This window comes from Anopheles aquasalis, chromosome Y (genome assembly GCF_943734665.1).
Source record: "Anopheles aquasalis chromosome Y, idAnoAquaMG_Q_19, whole genome shotgun sequence".
NCBI classification, from domain to species: Eukaryota; Metazoa; Arthropoda; class Insecta; order Diptera; family Culicidae; genus Anopheles; species Anopheles aquasalis.
The window spans coordinates 4877482-4891853 of NC_064879.1; the positions used below are offsets into that span (position 1 = coordinate 4877482).

General features: G+C 48.3%; 2 protein-coding genes across 6 annotated transcripts in view; one reads left to right on the forward strand and one right to left on the reverse strand.

Annotated features, from left to right (window-relative positions):
* Window positions 1–1437: 1437 nt before the first annotated feature.
* LOC126579733 (retinol dehydrogenase 12) lies at window positions 1438–2657 on the reverse strand. The gene is made up of 3 exons (XM_050243283.1): window positions 2549–2657; window positions 1659–2486; window positions 1438–1576 (listed from the first exon to the last, which is right to left on the reverse strand). The coding sequence occupies exons 1-3, from the start codon at window positions 2653–2655 to the stop codon at window positions 1438–1440; spliced, it is 1074 nt and encodes a 357-aa protein (XP_050099240.1). The 5' UTR covers window positions 2656–2657.
* Window positions 2658–4959: 2302 nt separating this feature from the next.
* LOC126579573 (E3 ubiquitin-protein ligase Nedd-4-like) overlaps window positions 4960–14372 on the forward strand; it is a 15229-nt gene continuing 5816 nt past the window's right edge. The window contains exons 1-11 of one of the 5 annotated variants that reach the window (XM_050242981.1): window positions 4960–5256; window positions 5333–5684; window positions 6247–6329; window positions 6439–6726; window positions 7825–7939; window positions 7996–8144; window positions 8210–8291; window positions 9587–9967; window positions 11034–11302; window positions 12658–12772; window positions 14082–14372. The exon at window positions 14082–14372 is cut by the window's right edge and continues 406 nt beyond it. In XM_050242981.1, the coding sequence (XP_050098938.1) occupies window positions 5631–5684; window positions 6247–6329; window positions 6439–6726; window positions 7825–7939; window positions 7996–8144; window positions 8210–8291; window positions 9587–9967; window positions 11034–11302; window positions 12658–12772; window positions 14082–14372 (1827 nt within the window). In that variant the 5' untranslated portion in view covers window positions 4960–5256; window positions 5333–5630. The remainder of the gene's footprint in view (window positions 5257–5332; window positions 5685–6246; window positions 6330–6438; window positions 6727–7824; window positions 7940–7995; window positions 8145–8209; window positions 8292–9586; window positions 9968–11033; window positions 11303–12657; window positions 12773–14081) is intronic. The other 4 variants (XM_050242982.1, XM_050242983.1, XM_050242984.1 and 1 more) reach the window with 4 other exon arrangements.

A 14372-nucleotide genomic window follows, 5' to 3' on the forward strand; every position in this document is an offset into this window, starting at 1 on the left:
TGCAGTTCACCGTAGGTTTTATGCGCACATTGGAACATGGACCAACCGCTATAGTGATTAGGCGATTGGGTGGGGGAGAGGAAGAGCTAGTGAAACTGCATCACGCATACCTACCTACCTACCTAAAACACACAGCAACAACAACAAAAAAAAACCCCGAACGATAACTCGATCGATTTCGTCAATCTCACTACGAAGCATAATAAATTGCGCAAAATGATCAACTTCACTGTGCCGTAGTTGGACAGGCACTCAGGCCTCAGAGCCGCGCCTGCCGTTACGATCCACCCCAACATCCGAACATTCCGTTCCAGCGGGAACTTCTCCACTGGGGCACCGATTACCTTTATTGGTAAAACACCAATAGCTACAGCTCTAAAAACAGACAAAAAATTGCGTAGTTTCAGGGATATTTTAGGCACCTGGGAGAGGGAGGGAGGTAGAAGGGATGTGTCGCATTAAACCTGTCGAAGACCCGTATCTAATGGCAAACTTTCAGCGTTTTATAACAGAAATTTAAATGTCTAAATAACCCATTAAGGGGGGACTTTGGTATTTAATTTTTTGTTTTGTGACACATGTTTTTAACATTTTTCCCTGAAAGCTGATCCATTCAAGAGTATTGTGTTAAAGTTTTGGATCAATCGAGCGAAAACTGACAAAGATACAGATTTTTGAAAATCCGCGTTTCATACAAGGCTCCATGCAGCCCGGTACTTTGAAGAGCGTTTTCAAAGTCGGTGCCCATCGTACCGTAAAAACTGCTGGGCCGATCGTTTTGAAATTTTTAACACATAATCTGCAAACTCTTTGCCAGGTAGTCCCGTCGAGATATCATTAAAATTGTTGATACTTTTTTTCAAACCAAATCTGTAAAGTTCGTTTTTTATGGCAGAATCGCAAAAAGCATCACTTTTTCTACTTCAAAAATCTGCCTAAAATCGAAAAACAGGAAATTCAACACAAACTCTCCGGCAATAGTTAGATAAACTTATAATCTTTCTAACGTATATCGATTTGTATTTTTCTGATAACTCGTCACGCAGCTACGATGGGCACCAGGAAAAGTATCTTTTCGACGACACGCCTACCAAAATTTGATGCCATGGATTGGTTTTTCAATGAATGTTGCTCAAAACAATACCAAATATTCTTCAAAAGTAGTAGATTAGTTTGTCATTTACTTGAAAAAAATACAGTAGAATGGTTGCGTCACAAAAAATCGTCAAAAACTGGCCCCTTTTTTGGCCCGAAAATCCCCCCTTAAATGTGCCAGAAACCTAAAAAAATCTTGTTAAATATATAAAAAAATAAGGGGAGGGGTGGAATGGAAAAGGAGCTACTACGCATCAAATGCATCCCTTATCCCCCCCCCCCCCCCCCCTAGCAGATAATAAAAAATATTGGACCCCCTAGCTCTTTTTTGTACCCCTTTATTTACTTGCTGCTGGTAGGTTTCTGCTCCTCCTTCTCCCCCCCCTCCGACAGTCCAACCGCTTCGAGCGCGGCACGGTACACCCGCTCGGCCAGCTGCTCGTCCTTCGCCAGCTCGGATAGCTCCACCGGTTCGCAGTCACTGGCGGCGTAGAATGTGGTGGTGTGAGGTGAATAACGTGTTGAATAGCCCCCCCCCCCCCCCACCCGCCCAGAATACTCACTTGTAGAGGCCACCGGTGTGGCCGTTGAGGGCGGGATCCGTCACTAGCCGTACGATCGTTTGGGCACCCTGGACCGGGCTCTTCATGAACAGCCACATCCAGGGGTAGGTGAGGGTGCGGGCGAAAAGGGCCCGCATGATGGGCGAGTGGCGCAGGTGGCCCGTCCCGCGCACCAGCCCCGGTGTGCAGCAGTTGATCGTGGTGGTGGCCGGTGGTAGCCGCCCCGCCAGCGCCCTACTCGCCAGCACGATCGCCAGCTTCGAGTGGGCGAACGCATCCCGACCGGCGACCGGGTGCCGCTGGTTCAGCGGATCGTCGTGCGCGACGACCCGGCCCGCCGTGTACCCGTGCGCCACCACGTTCACTATCCGACCGGGACCGTGCCGGGCGTCCCGGGCCAGCCCCGGCAACAGCAGCTGTGTCAGCAGCAGGTGCGCCAGAAAGTTGCACTGCAGGTGCGGCTCGAACCCATCGACGGTGGTGCCCGGTGGATGGAAGATGACACCGGCGCAGTTGACCAGCGCATCGATCGCCCGGTGTTTGGCCAGCAGGTGGCGCGCGAACTGCCGCACACTGTCGAGCGAGGCAAGATCGAGGGCCAGCAGTTCCGCACCGGACGCACCGAGGCGACGCAGTTCGGCCAGCTGGGTCTGCTGCTGCTGCTGCTCCGCCTCCGCCGGGTTGCGGCAGGCCAGCACCAGATGGGCATTACGTCGGGCCAGCTCCCGGCACACCTCGCTACCGATGCCACCGGATGCACCGGTCACCACCACCACCCGGCCCGGTATGGCATTACCGTTCGGACACTGCTGCCCCCCCATGTATGCTCTGCAGAAAATGGAAGGCTGTTGATTGTCGCTCCACGGCTCCACGGGTTCACGATGCCTCACCTCACGGTACCGACGACGAAGACGATGGCCGCGACTACAAATGGCCACCAGCTGGCGAATGGATCGGCTTCCGCGAGCGCACCCTTGATCTCGTCCATCAGCGCCATAATTTCTCTCTCTTTCTCAAAAAAAAAAACAAAACAAAACACCCCCGCCGACTGGGAACCGGTGCAGGATCTCTGGCTTCCACAAAAAAAAAACAAAAAAAAGAAACTAACCGTGGCGTACGGCACTCCGTGGACGACTGCGGTGGCCGTTAGGGATGAAGCTCTATCCCACGACCGATCCACGAGCGTGAAAACAGATCTCTCGATCGTCTGCACTGAATTACCGGAACTGACCAATTCCCGCGGACCGGGGACTAATGCGGGCCCTCCGCATCCTTCCCCCCCCCCCCCCTCTCGTGTGCTGCTGCTGCTACGGGTCAATGGCATGGGCACAGCGTGGACACTCGCGGAACGCGCTTAACGAGGTGCGCTGGCATATGCAGGGGGGCAACGTCTCGAAGTGATACACCTAAACTATGTCACAACACTAAACTTACTATTTAATTAGTTCAATTCAAATCTTTTGCCTTTGTTTTGGATTACGGCCCAAAGTCGCTTTCGGAAACCATGGCACGCACGGCATCGTTCGGCATTTCGTCCCATATCTTCACCAAATGATTTTTAAAAGAGTCCAAACTCGTATGAATTATGTTTCCTAGTTTTCCTAGCAGTGTATCCCCATGTATGCTGAAGGCCAGTGGTTTCAAATCTGGAGACGCTGCGGGCCATTTCGATGAGCTTATAAAACATGGCAAATTTTTCCGCGACATCGTGGCTGCACAATCAATTCCGTATGTGGTAGTGCTAAACCCTATTGGAAACAAAAACCATTTTTAATGTGTAGTATCTTCGCACGAGGAATCAAATTAACCTTGAAAACGATCTCCAAATGTTTGTTATTTTTACGCCGTTATCGACGAATAACAGGGGTAGTTTCCCTTTTTTGATGATATTACTCCCCAGACCGCCACAGGTGGTGGGTGTGATGCCTCTCGACTGCTTTTTTATTGGCCTGGTATATCACAATGGCTTATGCAATAGACGCGATCATTTCGCTTATTCAAATTTGTCTGCAAAGTGAACAATTTCCGGATTTCATCGCATACGCTCCTAGGCCGCCTTAAGGGGGGACTTTGGTATTTAATTTTTATTTGTGACACATTTTTTTAACATTTTTCCCTGAAAGCAAATCCTTTCAAGAGTATTGTGTACAAGTTTTGGATCAATCGAGGAAAAACTGACAAAGATACAGATTTTAGAAAATCCGCGTTTCATACAGGGCTCCATGCAGAATCGAAAAAAGCATCACTTTTTCAACTTCAAAAATCTGCCAAAAATCGAAAAATTAGAATATCAACACAAACTCAACGAGGCTACCTAGATAAACTTATAATCTTTCTAATGAATATCGATTTGTATCGATTTCGGTTAACCCACCACGCGGCTACGATGGGCACCGTAAAAAGTACCTTTTCGTCGACACGCCAACCAAAATTTGATGCCATGGATTCATTTTTCACTGAATGTTGCTCAAAACAATACCAAATATTCTTCAAAAGTTGTAGATTAATATGCCGTTTACTTGAAAAAATAAAGATGAATGGTTACGTCACAGAAAAACGTCATAAACGGACCATTTTGTGGCCCGAAAATACCGAAGTTCCCGCCTGAATTATCCTTGGAGTGCGTACAGTCCGTGTTTCCCTCGGTTTTATGTTTCAGGTATAACCGTACCACTATCGTTTGAATCGTTTGATGGTCCGTTTGATATTCTGGACACATTCAGATGCGATAACTTGATTCTTATTTGATGGTTAGTTAGCTTTTGAAGATGTAACATCATAATTTGTTTTCTAGAATGAATCCATTTCAATATTCTAAAAAACAAAACTCAAATTCAGCAGTAAACAGATCACTCTTTCAAATCTGATCTATAGCAGACATAGTTACTGCTGGCGGTGCACTAGAGTAAGTGCGTATCACTTCGACGTTGCCACCCTGTACGTAATAAACGACGCTCACTTAAAGTAGGTCGCTTCATGGAGGGGAGTTGGGTAGGATTGCCCCGCCCCCTCCTCGTCCCGTCCCGTTTTTCGATCGGGCAGTGGTGCTGGATGATTCCTAGCTTCCGATCCCCTCTCCAGAGTCCTCTTTTGGTCGCAATGAAAGCGAATCGAATCGAGCGAATGAGCGGCGGGACAAACAATCTACATTTTTGGCTCGAAGAATACACGGAACGGAACCGTGTACCGAGTAACCGAGTGGTGGCGTTTCGGGGTCACCCTGTGCTCGGTTGGTTGTCAAAAAAAAAAACAAACGGTGCCACTGGCGCCCGTGCATGCGTGTGTGCGAGTGTGACAGGGCCCGTTCCCGTGTTATATGTTTATTAGATTAGAAGTTGTTTTTCCGTCGCCGATCGGGGCCGTTGCCGCAGCCGCAGCTGCAGCAGTAGCAGGTTGCTCTCTACGTGCTGGGGGCTGTTGTGAGGGGTGTGTGTGTGTGTGTGTTTGTGTGTGTGTGCGTGTGTGAAGAGTGTTCCGCCGCCGCCGTCGTCGTCGTCGTCGATCGGAACCACAATCCTTCCGGAGCCGGAACCGCCGGAATCGCCACCGCTAGTGAAAGAAAAAGGCAGTGAGTTAGGGAAGAAGGAAGCGGCTAGAGGTGGGTGGTGGCACAGCCCGTACTAGCTCATCACATTCCGCTAATGCTTGCCCCCCCCCCCCCCCTTGCCGTGTAGCAGTGGAACCTTTTAGAGCACCGTGTACCGTGCGGCACGGCATTACATTTCGGCTATCAGAAACGGCGTTGGTGCGGACTGGTCACAACAATCAACACGCCCCACTCCACCCATCCCTATCCACAACATACGAGCAAGCGCTCGCGCAACAAGAAAGCGAGCGAAAGACAGAGAGAGAGACGGAACTCCCATCAAACCCGCCCGTTCGTCCATCCGGAAGACCGCGACGACCCGCGCGCGAGACCCGCCCCGCCCCCCCCGCGGAGAGGCGCCTGTCCGCGCGAGCGCCATTGTGGCCATGGCCGCAGGCTTCGAGGAGTACGGCTATCTGGCCTCATCCAATGGACAGTATGTAAGTGCGCCGCAATTAGATCATCCGCTGCTTCGCCGCCCCCCCTCTCTCTCGCCCACCCCACCAGCACACCCAGCCTTACCTCTTCCCCGTTCCTTCCGTTCGCTTCTTCCTGTCGATAACGCGGAGCGATAGAGCCCGTCAGTTTTTGCAGGTCCGCGATGCGCGATGATTCATATGCCCTGTTCGTTCGTTCGCTGCCTGCCACCGTCACCGTGCCGCCGTCAACGTCTCCCCCTTGCATGCGTGGTGCCTAGCCAGCGGTGCAACGCAACGCAACGCACTGCGCGCGCGTTCGGTGACGGCGGGATTACCGCTGGATAATAACTTCGTCATGTGGTGGGGACACTAAAATCGATTGGCCATTTGACATTTGGACAATGCGTCGCAGGGAGCGGGAGGGCCACGGGAGGATGGGGCAAAATTAGATAGAGGAGAAAATGGAGTGTCCCTCCGCCTTCCCTTCCTGGTGCCGGTTCATTTTTACTGATATTTAATCTCTTTTTTTTTCTTGTGCTTTTATGTCCGGCTCCCTCCTCCCCCCCCCCCCCTCATGTTGCAGAGTGACGATAGTGCCTGTGCGCGGTTACGAATCCGGGTGATAGCCGGCTCGCAGCTGGCCAAGAAGGACATCTTCGGGGCGAGGTAAGGGAACCGTATGCCTGGACAACGCTGCAAAAACGCAACAACAACAAAGAAAAAACACGTACCTATCGCACCTATCACTGCCTATTGCATATTCTGCCTCTTGTAGCGACCCGTACGTGCGCATCGACCTGAACACCATCGTGGGCGACGAGATCATCGATTCCGTGCTGACCAAGACGAAGAAGAAAACGCTGCACCCGCAATGGAACGAGGAGTTTATCTTTCGCGTCAAACCGCACGAGCACAAGCTGGTGCTGCAGGTGTTCGACGAGAACCGGCTGACGCGGGACGACTTTCTCGGCATGGTCGAGCTGACGCTCGGCGATCTGCCCAAGGAAGGGGAGGAGCACCCGACCGCACCGAACACCGTGCGCTATCCGCTCCGGCCGCGCAGGTCAGTGCGGGCGTCATCATGCAGCTATTATTATTCCTCCTATGCATAGCAGTTAAGGGGGGACTTCGGTATTTAATTTTTTGTTTTATGACACATGTTTTTAACAGTTTTCCCCGTAAGCTGATCCTTTCAAGAGTATTATGTAAAAGTTTTGGATCAATCGAGGAAAAACTGACAAAGATACAGATTTTTGAAAAGCCGCGTTTCATACAAGGCTCCATGCTACTCGCTTCTTTGAAGAGCGTTTCCCAAAAAACCTACGTTTTCAAAGTCGGTACCGTTAAAACTACTGGGCTGATCGTTTTGAATTTTTTTACACATAATTTGTACACTTTTTTCCAGGTAGCCTCGTCGAGATATCATGAAAACTGTTGATACTTTTTTTCAAAACAAATCTGTAAATTTCGTTTTTTATAGCAGAATCGCGAAAAGCATCACTTTTTCAACTTCAAAAATCTGCCGAAAACCGATAAAATGGAATATCAACAAAAACTCTCCGGGGCTACCTGAATAAACTTGTAATCTTTCTAACGAACATCGATTTGTATAGTTCAGATGACCCGTCACGCAGCTACGATGGGCACCAGGAAAAGTATCTTTTCGAAGACACGACTGCCTAAAGTTGATGGCATGGATTCATTTTTCAATGAATGTTGCTCAAAACAGTACCAAATATTCTTCAAAAGTTGTAGATCAATATGCCATTTATTTGAAAAAATACAGTTGAATGGTTTCGTCACAAAAAATCGTTAAAAACGGGCCTTTTTTGTGGCCCGAAAATACCAAAGTCCTCCCTTAACACGAAGCCCTAGCGTATGCGTAAACGCCCGAGCAGCAGGCGATAATTCGTGCATTGATGATGGAAAGGCAGCAAAGCAAAACAATGCACCGCTATCATTCGAGAAGCCAGCATGCCTTCATTCATTATCTCCCGCTGCTCCGATCCAATTCATTGTCCTGCATTGCCTGTTAGTGGTCGGTGGTGTGACTCGCCGTTCAATCATTGTGTTGCCAGAGCGCCAGACTTATCTTCCCCGGGGTCGATGACGATTTGACGGCATTGTCACTGACTGCTTCCCACCTGTTTTCCTCTTCTAGTGCCCGGTCGAAAGTGCGTGGATACCTGGATCTCTACCACTCTTACATACAGGATCAAAACACCTGCAACGAGACTGACTGGGAGCTCATTGACTCCACTCGCTCGGAACCGACGGTAAGAAGGGCAAGCTGGCGGAAGACAGATCGTAATCCCGAACGTTTTTCACTTAGCTGGCCGCCCAGGAGACGGGAGACGCTGACAGCAGCCGTGTAGCCGACACCCTGCCGACTGGCTGGGAGGAGCGGCAGGATGCGAATGGGCGCACCTACTACGTCAATCACGTCGCGCGCTCAACGCAGTGGGAGCGACCGACGGCGATGTAAGTTACCTTCATTACCATTTAGGGGAGTGGCTTGCTGCTGATCAATCTGTTCTTCCTTTCAGCTCATCGCAGGCAACCTCCGAGAATGATATGGATGTGGCGTTCCAGCGACGAGTACATATTAGCGTAGATGATAATGTAACGGTAAGTGTTCGCGAGACCTTCACCCCTCCACTAGTGATGGGGAAAAAAAAGGAATCGGAATCGATTCCGAACGATCAGCTGGCGATCGGATTCCGGTTATTCCGGTAGGGTCAATCTCAAGAACCATGTTTAACAGTAGAATTCATTCATTGTGATCTTGGTTCTCCATGGTCTGTCGCAAGGTAAACAGGACTTTTTTTTCAATAAGAAAATTTCTGTTAGCGCTATCTTAATGTGAGTATTTTTGTTTGAAAGCTGCATCTTTGAGGGACTTTCTGTCCAAATTTCATGACATTTGGTTCACTGCAAGCAAAGTTGTGGCACATACAGTGACAGTATGTTGTGGGTGGTCGGTACAAACAACGAGTGTTGTGGGAGACTGCAGCAATTAGCTCACAATTTTCCATGGTCAATCCATACCAGTGGCGAAAACAGAAAAGCCGCTAACTCCTCTTTAATGTAAAAACAATAGCGCAAATTTGCGAAATGGCGCCAAAGCAGATAAGAACAATCACAGTGCCCCCCAAGTCTCAATTGAACTCAATTCCCGGAATCCACTCGGGGACCGCGTACCTGTGAAGCGGCCAAACCCGTGGGTTGGGCTACCTTGTCTATGTGCGAACTGAAAAAAATGGCGTCTAGCTATACTTCAATGGATCAACTGTTTGTGGAATTGATTCATGTGCCATGACCTTGGCTCTACTAAAACAACGGGAGTCTGGCAGCAGCAGCAGCAGCAGGTAGGCCACGAAAACGTAAACAAAGTCGTAAGCCAAAACAAAACAATCAATCAACTACGGCGAATGGCTGTACCAAAGCAGAAGGAACGGTCACTGCTGCGGCGCACTTCCCCCCCCCCCCCCGAAATTCCCGGAATTGATCTGGGTCGGAATCGACTGCGATTTTTTGCAGGCGTGGAATTCGTGAGTGCGACTCCGAGCGCCCATCACTACGAGAACTTTAGGGTAAAAGAAATAACAGGAGAGACAAAGAGACGGAGAGAGAAAGAGAGAGAGGGAGAGAGTTAGATGGCTGTGATCCGATTTGTTGCATGCATGTTAAGCCCATTATTCGTTTGCATGTACTTTTGAAGCTATTCCATTTGTTGCCGGCGCTCCAAGGAAGCTTCTCCTTTTCCTTACTTTTAATTTTGGTTTTGGGTTTGTTACTTCTTCGCCTTTCGCACACGGGATGTTGTCACAACGGGGTGGGTTTACAATTGCAAAATTTGTTGCGTTCCATGGTTTGATTTGATTTGATTGATCAAACGCTCGCCCATGCGGATGGTACCGCAGGACATGGATGACATCAGTATCGATACGGAGAACTCGCTGGACAACAGCGAGGATCAGGAGGATCACGAGGAGGATCAGGAGGAGGAAGAGCACCAGCAGCACGGTTCCCTTGCCGCTGGTACCGGTGCCGCGTCGAGCGTGGAAGAGGAACTACTGCTACTGACCCAACCGGATGACGATAACGGGCCCGACGAGGCCGGGCAGGAACGGCCATCTGGGATACACGAAATCGGTGCGGCAGTACCGATAGAGACGCCGCTAAGCGGAGAAGAGCTGCTGGCGGAGCTGGTGCCAGCCGGTGAAAACGATGAGATCGGTGTCGATGCGCTGGCTCACAGTGAGGAAGGGATCGGGCCTAACACCGAAACAGAACAGGAGGAGGTGTGACCTGTTTCTGTCGTGTGTGTGTGTGCGTGTGTGCGTGTGTGTGTGTGTGTGTGGTACGGTTGCCGATCCGCTAGGCTGGCGTATTCCGTTGACCATTTAGTTGGCTATACATACCAAGTTAAAATGAGCGTTGTTTTGTCGAAAACAAAAACAAAACGTTTTTTTTTAAACAGTAAGCCAAAACATAAATTATTCTCAGTAGTTTTTCCTTGCTAGCTATACATTTTTCCTATCGTTTGGCCAATTTGTGTCTACCATGCCAAAAGAATTCTTCATTCAGCGACACAAAAACCATCCGTCATGTCATTTTCTGATATCTTCGTACAAATCGAAGTCGCTGCTCGGCTAGCGCGTGACCGATCGTCGAAAAGTGGTGATATTTGGAATTTTCACGCAAAGCACGTTATATTTTGATTATTGACTGGTGCCCTAACAGTTTCAAAAGGCTACAACAACTCACCCAATAGACGACACCCATCTGATCCCACCCAAACGCACAGAATTATCATGTGTTTGGTGCGATTGCGGTCTTGCGGGAGAAAATTATGGTTGGCTGGGACCTATGAACGATTTTTTTTCGTTCTAGATGCTAAAAATGTATTCACTTTTCATCGAAAGGCACTAAAAGAAGCCGGAACGATTTTCTTTTTTGCCTAGCAAGCAAGAATCCGCAGCTGTTTTGGCGTCGCTCCATTCTCATCAAAAAGAACTTGTAATTCATGGTTCTAATCTTTTTTTGGGTGGATTTACACGCTTCATGCAACTGAAATCAAAATGGTCATCTTTGCACCGATTTAACAAATCTTTGCCAGCGGTTTCAAATACCACATTGTCCACCAGAAGCATCTACAAGCATTCTATGTGATTTGATCGCTGAAATTGAAATCAAATCACATCAAAATCTCGCGACGTCGAGGTTACCTCAAGAAAAAATAAAAAAAGAACCCCCCCCCCCCCAATCCTTTGACGACTTTTAGATAGCTTTCTTCTTTCTTTTTTCCCCTTTCCACCGCACCTCCCCCCTCCCCGCTGCACGTAAATTCGCAATCGCATTATAAAGGTGCGCAGCTGCACCGGCACCGACGGATGCGGTAGCTCCGCCACATCTTCCACCGTCAGCCTGGTGACGGGTGAGGGAGTTGACCGCACCCCCGAGGCCAACGATAGCGCGTCAACCGGGTGCGACGCGGTGGTGCTGCGTAGCTGCGAATCCGTGCAACAACGGTCAAACGTGGCGGCTCGTGGCTGCCCTTTGCTACCGGCGGCGCTCGTTCGCCGCTCGACACGACCTGCCTCTACCCCGCCCGGTGCCCTTCTCGATCGTAGCAGGTTTGTGTGTGTGGTGTGGTGGTGTGTCGTGTACAGGGTGTACCATAAAAAAATGAGAAAATTCTCTATCGAAGTTGAAAGCCATTTTTGTAGGTTTTCTACTGTTTTTAAAATATCTAAATTGGCTTTATATTTCATTGTTTATCAAGAAACAAACAAAACTAGTGGATTTGTCGGCCTGCTTTCTCAATTAATTTTTCCAAATGGTTAAGAATTCGAGAACACCCGTCGGTAACATTAGGTGTCCAACTTAGAAGACCAGGGTTTGGTGATAAACGATTTCAGCGAGCCAGGCGTTTGGTGTGGCGATTCACAGGTTTTAGGCCGAACAAACGCCCATATTGAATAGCCCATCCGATTTAATTCAGGACCACTTGGAGGGCATAAATCTTTCGACTAAAAATTCATGTTCCTCTTTAACCATATTTGAGACCATTTAGACGTATGGCATGGGCCTTCATCTTGCTGAAACTCAACATTTTCTGGAATGTTGAAGTTTGCTTTAATCGATGGTAAAATGTGTTCCTTCAAAAAAATGATAAACACATCAATATTCATTTTAATATGGGATTTTATGAAAACTGGAATCATTTTCAATATGAACCTATTCGTGCGGGAATTCGTTGCTGGATCAATCGTGAAAAGATTCCCATCAGAGAACACGAAGCCGGTTTCTTCGTCTTCAAAACTGACAACAAATGCATCGATCGCTCATATCAAAGATGCTTTATCCTTTCAACTATTAAATTACACTTCTCCCTAGCTCTAGAGGTTGCTTTTAGGTCATATTTGGCCAACCGATGCATGGAGGATCTTGTGATATTCGTTTCTTTTGCAAGCTTTCGTATGGATCGCACTGGATTTCGCTCAACTTTTGCTCTGACCGGTCACTACCGTGTTTCCTAGGCCTTGGCCCTTCATCAATAGAACGTTTAATACTGTAAACAAAGCCAGGATTACATCCGAGAACCGCTGTTATTTCTATGAGATTTTTCTTGCGCGCGAAGCAAACTCGACATTGTCGGCTTTTGAGTACCATTTTCCGAACAAACATCTTTTGCACGAGTACTTTTTATACATCATTTGATAGATATGAGTCTCACGAATACGCCAATACCCCCTTAATGCCATACTGGTGGTAGAAAAAAGTCCAAAACAGAGCAATGAAAACATTCTCATTTTTTTTTATGGTACACCCTTTACACTCGCCGATGCGTTGCCCGATTCGATGCGATTGTACGTTCGATCCCTCTTCTTTCTTCCTTTCCACATCTTCTCCCCCTAAACCCCTGCCATTCGGCCGTACCATTCCCATTTTGGGTGATCGCGCTTCTCCCGACATGGTCGCACTCCAGTCGCTACCGGCGTGTTACCACCGCGAGTCTCACCATTCCCCGAGTGCCATTTCCCGCCGGCACTGGGTATAGGGAGGCCAGGACAGGCACCGGGCTGCCCAGGTGTATCGAAAAGGTACGGCGCGCAGTCAAATATTAAAGCGGTGTCGGCGGGAATAGGGGCTTTCCACTGTAACGGGCTGTGCGGGGATGCGGGCGTGTGTGTTTGGTGGATGTGATGGACCGTATAGGTTCTCCTGCTGCGATGCTCCGTAGCTTTTGCTTCGCTTTCGTTTGTCGTCCTCGGTCCAACGTGGTGCCGTATGAAATGTGGTCTAGGTTAGCGATGTAGCGCAATGTAAGCAATGTTAATGATAAGTTCGCTTCGCTTGTGTGTGTTTGGTGTGTTTGTATAGGCAAGTGTACTGGTGTACAGGGTGAGGCAAAAAAAAAACTGCAACACAGTTAAAACGCCATATCTTTTTCATTTTTGTTAGGATTTTATTGAGTAAAACCAAAAAAAAATGTCGGGAATTTCATACTCTTTTAGAATCAGTTTAATTTTTTACGGTATGTTACTTTTTGGATGAATTGGCCGCTTGGCCGCAAGTGATGCAATTCCGAACTTGGTTTTCTTTAATGAGAAACCATTCGTTATCCTGTAGTTTTTAAACGAAAAAAAATGATAGGGTTTAGTTGCCAGAGTCAGCTGATGATGTACTACCTCGGCTGGCCACCAGGACACATAAGCCGGGGTTGATAACCGGGTTGAGATGCGATAACACGCAATTTTTCTCATTATTCGCACATTTTCGTTCGGTGGATCCGAGATAAATCAACAAATTAATGTTGCCAAAGCTATTAAAAGGTTCATTGCAGGTCCTAGAAATGCAAACAATTCATGTGAAAGACCTGCAGATACCAACAGGACTCTGTATTTTCTCTTAACGCAACCGCGAGACATGAGATGGGCAAGAAAAAAAACGTTCCACACTTCATTTCCATGTCTCATTGGCTATCAATATCTATGGGCGCAAAAAGCGCAGGACTTCTCCGTTGGCGGCATTTTGAAGGGCAAGGTTAGACCTAAAAAATGAAATAGTTTTAAACAGCTTATGCAAACGCTTCTCCAAGAATGAGCCAAAAATGCCACAAAGCACCCTGCGGGCAACGAGCGATGGTTTCTTCTTCCGTCTCAAGACCATAATTCATCCAAACAGTGACATACCGTAAAAAAAAACTAAACTGATTCTGAAAGTTTATGAAACTCTTTACATTTTTTGGTTCTACTCAAAAAAACTTCAAACAAAAATGAAAAAGATATGGCGTTTTAAATGTGTTGCAGTTTTTTTTTTTTTGCCCCACCCTGTATATAGATTTGTCTCCATTATTGTTCTGCTATCGATATACAAGCCTGTCCATCTCATCACTTTGCCCCCACGCAGGACGGAGAGAATGGCACGCAAGGGCAGCCAGGACACGCGAACGCCGACGGTCGCTCGTCGAGCCGATCGTCGCTCGGTAGCGCCAGCAGCCTGCGACTGCCGACTGCACAGCGCACCGACGGTGGACACGATCCGGACGACGATGTGGTCGATGGAGTCGGTGCGGTGCAGCGATCCGCTGTACTGCCGTCCAGTAGTAGCAACAGTGTAAGTAACAACAGCAATAACAACATCGTCACTGCTGGTACACCAGCGAGCAGTGGCGGTGCCGACGGCAGCAGCGGCAACAAC

Excerpts from the sequence above, each read along its gene's own strand:
- LOC126579733 (XM_050243283.1), bottom strand. The coding sequence starts at position 2,655 with ATGGCGCTGATGGACGAGATCAAGGGTGCGCTCGCGGAAGCCGATCCA. Across the intron at positions 2,487-2,548 it reads TTCGTCGTCGGTACCGTGAG|AGCATACATGGGGGGGCAGC; the intron begins GTGAGGCATCGT and ends CATTTTCTGCAG. Across the intron at positions 1,577-1,658 it reads CACACCGGTGGCCTCTACAA|TGACTGCGAACCGGTGGAGC; the intron begins GTGAGTATTCTG and ends CTACGCCGCCAG.